Consider the following 5,236-nt stretch of genomic DNA (forward strand, 5'->3'; position numbering starts at 1 on the left):
TCACCGTGTCAACTAGCCGCGGCACCAACCGGCCGGTGGATTACCAGCCACCCCAGCCCAGCCCAGCCCTGTCGCGCCACCGAATAGGCCACCGAATAGGGAGGCCACACCAAGGGGCCGCCCTGGATCCAAGGCCCTCTGCCATGAGGGAGCAACACAGGACCAGACGGAGCCACCCCTTCAGATCCAGGGCCCTCCATCCTTTCCATCGGGACGGAGCAACACAACCCCGCCACCACCTTCCTTGGATGCGGTTCAGACTTAGCTGGCGCCAACCTCAATCGGCGGTGAGGGATCGGGTGGAGGACGGAGCATGGTGGCGCAAGGGCTTGTGCCCTCGAGTTCTCGCGCGGGGCGACACGAGGATAAATATGATATTTGGGGAGAATATAAATGTGGCCCACTTCCATCAAGTATCATTCAATGTTATGACTCAAGCTGTGAAACATAGTGCGAATTTGATTATGCACATTGCAGGAACAAGTCTCTTGTGTACGAAAGCATTATATCTAAATTTCAATGAATTGCTTGATATTTGTAATTGTACCAACTATACAAACGCGGATCTATGTTCCCGGAATTTTTGCTATATATTACCTACAACCTATATTTTATTCAGTGCGAACGTGCTGCCACAGGTGAGCTTGAAGTTCCGTTGCTTGGTATTATCAAAACTATGACAATTTCAAAAAAAAAAAGAACTATGGCAATTCTCCTGGACCTCATGCAATTCCTCATCTCAGAACACACGTGCCCAGATTCTTGCATTCTAGTGCATTCGTGTTGAACAGTATAATAAACAAGCAAATTAATGGCTGATGAAATAATCTACCTGCATGCATACAAACAAATTCATTAGTACATCATTACTGAAAAAAAAATCAAAGTGAAACACCAACACTAAGGCTTGGCATGTAAAGAGAATCAAAACCTGTTCAAAATGGGCTGATTTGCCGGGCCAACATTATCCGCCACTCGGAAACCAGGCGCTCGGGGCTAGGTGCCGAATCATCATACTTGTGGCGTGCATCTGCATCATCGGCGTGGATTATAGAAACCACATCCTCAACCAGTGGGTCTTTGCCACCCCTAAGTGGATCCTACAATGAAAAACAAAGTCAGAACTTCAAACAATCAATTCTGGATTGAAAAAATGAAGTCAGGACCTCAGAGCAATATTATTTTCAGACGACTAGCTTTATCCAAGCAAGAAAAATAAAAAGATATCGATGCAAAGTTCCTTTCCAACTCCAGAAAACAAAGTAGTGTTCAGTGTGCTAATTATCTGCATCCTATCGAACTCCGATAAAAAAAACACAAAGAGCATCAAAGTCTGCTCATCGATCGTTGCTGATGCAATGTCAAAGGGGTTTCCCCAATCACAGTTAGCAAAGATCACAAAATTAATGAAGTGGCAGGTCATCAGAAGTCTAGCTGATATTCAAGATAACTGACCTGTACAAATACATCAGTATGGGTTTTTCCTCTGTACAATTGTACTTTAGCTTTTGCACCAGCTTTTTTGAGGACATCCGCAAAAATTTTACTGCACATAAAACAGAATGGTTGGAAGGTTGAAGATGGAACAAGAACATAAGACTACGGTAAGCAGAAATATAGTGGTTAAAATTGTGCTAACTACACATTGAAGAACAGCGAAACCATACATTTTGGATTATACTGCCAATTTAAGTTTTTTAATGTACAGAAATGTTTTAATTCAAAAATAATTTGGAATGACTACCTTTGACTTCGCATATTCAAATTTCAGTTTGATGCTAATAACTTTGGAAAGCGCCAAATGATAAAACAGAAAAGGCATAGCCACTTAATGTATAAAACATTGCGTTCAAATTAAGCATCTGCCAAGAGTTAAGTGTCCAACCTAGCAGACGATGGTATCGAGTAATCTCCTGTTCCATGAAAAAGTACAATCTCAGGAAGTAGAGCTATGGCTCCATGAGTTAATTTTTTAGCGATAATTTCCGGAGAGAACTGTGGCAATGATCTCCTTCCCTCCATTATGCTGAAATAAACAGTTTATAATTTCTTGAGTACTTTTACTTAAGTGTTACTAAAGGAAAGTTGGAACAACACTTATAAATCAAATTTCAATCATGATATTACCTGAGAAAAATTGAACGATAAAGACCACGTTTATGAAAATGATCAACCAAATTTTGCATGTTGTATCTGCAAATAAATGAGTATATATATGTCATGGATGGTTGTATCACTAGATATGTATCTGAGACCAGCTGAAACAGATCGTTGCTCTAGCATTCTATACCTCGCTGTACATGTTGTATATACATCCCAATCCAAAATATATCGGCAGAGCCCCAATAAGCACTTACAGGGGAATGTTTTTTGGGAAGCTACTGGAATGCTCTAAAATGGTTGTGACTTTTTTGACTGAAAATGGTAGATGCTCTGCTTTTGTATTAAGAAGAGGAAAATGCTTGTGACATTATAATAGAAGTTTTGGTGTAACTATCAGAAGGTGCGAACATGTATCAGACACTGCCTACATGTATGACTACGTTCTTAAGAGGCGGTTAAGGATAAGTTGATTGAGAACAACTATCATCCATGTATATAATGGAAACAGATGACAATTCATTTAAGAGCTCACCCTCCAGATAAACCAAAATATGATTTTATTTGAGTAACACTCCAATAAATTTCTTCTCCTTGAGATTCTTTAACTGCTTGCTCCAAGAGAGCACATGCGGCGATATGTGCTCCTGCTGATTGACCCATCAAGTAAATCCTGAAGGTTGGTTGTAAATAAGTTTATTAATGTAGTCGAAGCTGAAAATCTTAATAGACGGGTTCTAAGGCAGAACGGCTGCAGAGCTCAAAAAGTAAATCTGATAGGTTGATGATAAATAAGTTTCATGTATTGACAAAACTCATTAGTAAAAGCATAAGGAAATATTGCTACAAAGTTATTTTGTGCTTGATTTATTTGCAAATACAATAATCTAAATTGTGCATCTTGATTTTTGCATTAGGCCAGGCAGGCAGGTGTGTTTCTACAGCCCGCTCGACGTAGGTACAGATAACACTGGTCCATCCAGAAATGAAATTCAATGCGCTTATCCTTAATATACGCAGAATACATTTCAATCATCTAAGTCATTCAGACACTAGTGCTATAGATCAACACAACAACGACTTTGGATAGAATCACCGCCGAAAAGGATCAGATATTCAAGTGCGGTGCATAGTTCCTTCATGATAAAAAAAACCGCTGTCTATCTAATGTTTCAAATAGTCCATCCATAGTAGTGTACTGTGATATAAATATATAATGAAGGATCACTTACTGATTAGGATCTCCTCCATAGCTAGCAACAGTATCACAAATAAATGAAATTGCCTCAGAAGCATCACTGACCATGTCACTTATTGTTCCTTGAGGGAAATTTCTGCAAGATATATTTACATATTTAATCAACCAGGCATATGTAAATCGATACTCACTCGTCTAGAAGTCATGAAATTAGATAGAAATGCCATCAAAGGGTAAGCACCTATAATCAACGCAAGCGACTATAATTCCACGCTCTGCTAGCCGTCTTCCAAGAAGGGCACCCCACGCCTTGTAACTACAGAGAATCATGACCATCAACAATGGAAGTCACGGAGAAAGACGTCTTGAGAAAATTTTCACTCACCCAATGATCCAAGCTCCACCAGTTACAAATACCACAACTGGATTGGGTTTGCTACGATCAGTGGGTATGTACATATCCAACCTGTATATTATGATTTTCAGTAACGCTAACACGGCTAAAAAAGCAGATGTTCTTTGTTTCTGCGGTATGTAACTCTTCTTACCTATTTCTTGGTTGGTCTCCATACACTATGCTTCTAAGGACCTGACTTGAGAAAAAATAATAGTACCCAACTGGGCAACCCAAATGAATGAAATGCATATGTTAGAAATGATGAGAAAGCTTCAACAACATCTACCTATTGTGCAGAGGGCAGTTTAATTTAACAAGCTAAAAGTCACTTATTGGCAAGAGCCAAGAATATGTGGCCATCCTGATGATAACTAACATGGTGAGACGGAAGATAAACTTGATTTTCACGCACCTCTTATGAAACCGGGCATAAGTAAAACTGCATATATGAGGAGCGCAAGAAGCTGACATATCCACCGAGAGCCTACCCTGAAAAAAATAAAGGAAGTGTAAAAAAATGGTCAGCCTCAATCATATGACTTCTTTTGGGCAAAAATACCATAATATGCGCTTGGATATTTTGGTGAATATATATAGATTACTAGGCAGTCATTGTATATTGGGAATGAAAATGTTTGGATCGGTTGGAGGATTTTGTGTGTGGTGTTCGCCGCCAAACGTGGATCAGATCAATGCGATCGTGTGGTACTACTGTACTAGAGACGTTGAAGCCTAACCCTCCGAAGAGATGGGGGACCCGCATTACGTACCCGAGGGAGCGGAGGAGGATGAAGGTGAGGCGCGTGACGAGGTAGGTCTCGGCGGCCGCGTGGCCGACGTCCTCCCGGAACGTGGTCCGCCTCCCGACGCCGCCGAGGCCGCAGGGGCCCGCGCGCGGGGTGTTGGGCGCCGACGAGTCGCGCCTGCGCAGGCGCGGGGTGCCGCTGCGCGAGGCCGGGGACGCGGGCTGCTGCATTGCTGCGCGTGCGATCCGTCCGTCGGGAGCTTCCGGTGGCGGGGCGGGGTGGTGTGTCTGCGCTGCGGGCGCGTCGCGTCGGTGGTTGGAGAGAGGGAGAGGGCGCCTAACTAAATTAGGAGGTGGACGAGCGCGCCTCGCGACGCTGATTCTGCTAAAAACTCTCGTTGGCTGAAATGTTTGAGAATGTTATCCACCCAAAGCTGCCGAGATTCTCACGCGCATGCAGCACGTCCAAAAGACTAAAATTGCATATAGCAAACACACTTACTGTCGAATTCTAAAGAAACCACGTAATCGTTAACAATTTGCAAACCACATGTGTAATGTGTTATACCCACTTTACTTCAATTGATCTCGTCGCTACTGCCTACTTGCCTTTAAAGAAGAAAGAAGTAACAGGCAGGGATGATAGGATTTGAACCCGTGACGTTTTGTACCCAAAGCAAACACGCTACCAAGCTGCGCTACATCCTTTTCAAAATCCAAAGAAAGGTCTCTGTTAAGGGGCATTCTTTTTTTTTCAATCTAAGATGCAAGAAGGGACTCCACGAAAGAATGTCAA

The 5,236-nt window shown here is 42.3% G+C and overlaps 1 protein-coding gene across 1 annotated transcript; it reads right to left on the bottom strand.

Annotated features, from left to right (window-relative positions):
- Positions 1–481: 481 nt before the first annotated feature.
- Positions 482–4,798, bottom strand: LOC123099895 (probable isoprenylcysteine alpha-carbonyl methylesterase ICME). Its single transcript, XM_044521930.1, has 12 exons — positions 4,466–4,798; positions 4,108–4,184; positions 3,847–3,916; positions 3,684–3,764; positions 3,540–3,614; positions 3,333–3,434; positions 2,636–2,773; positions 2,128–2,193; positions 1,886–2,026; positions 1,456–1,546; positions 932–1,100; positions 482–832 (listed from the first exon to the last, which is right to left on the bottom strand). Exons 1-11 carry the CDS (start codon positions 4,669–4,671, stop codon positions 936–938), a joined length of 1,212 nt encoding a protein of 403 aa, XP_044377865.1. The 5' UTR covers positions 4,672–4,798; the 3' UTR covers positions 482–832; positions 932–935.
- Positions 4,799–5,236: the final 438 nt, after the last annotated feature.

Source organism: Triticum aestivum, chromosome 1B, assembly GCF_018294505.1.
Source record: "Triticum aestivum cultivar Chinese Spring chromosome 1B, IWGSC CS RefSeq v2.1, whole genome shotgun sequence".
NCBI classification, from domain to species: domain Eukaryota; kingdom Viridiplantae; phylum Streptophyta; class Magnoliopsida; order Poales; family Poaceae; genus Triticum; species Triticum aestivum.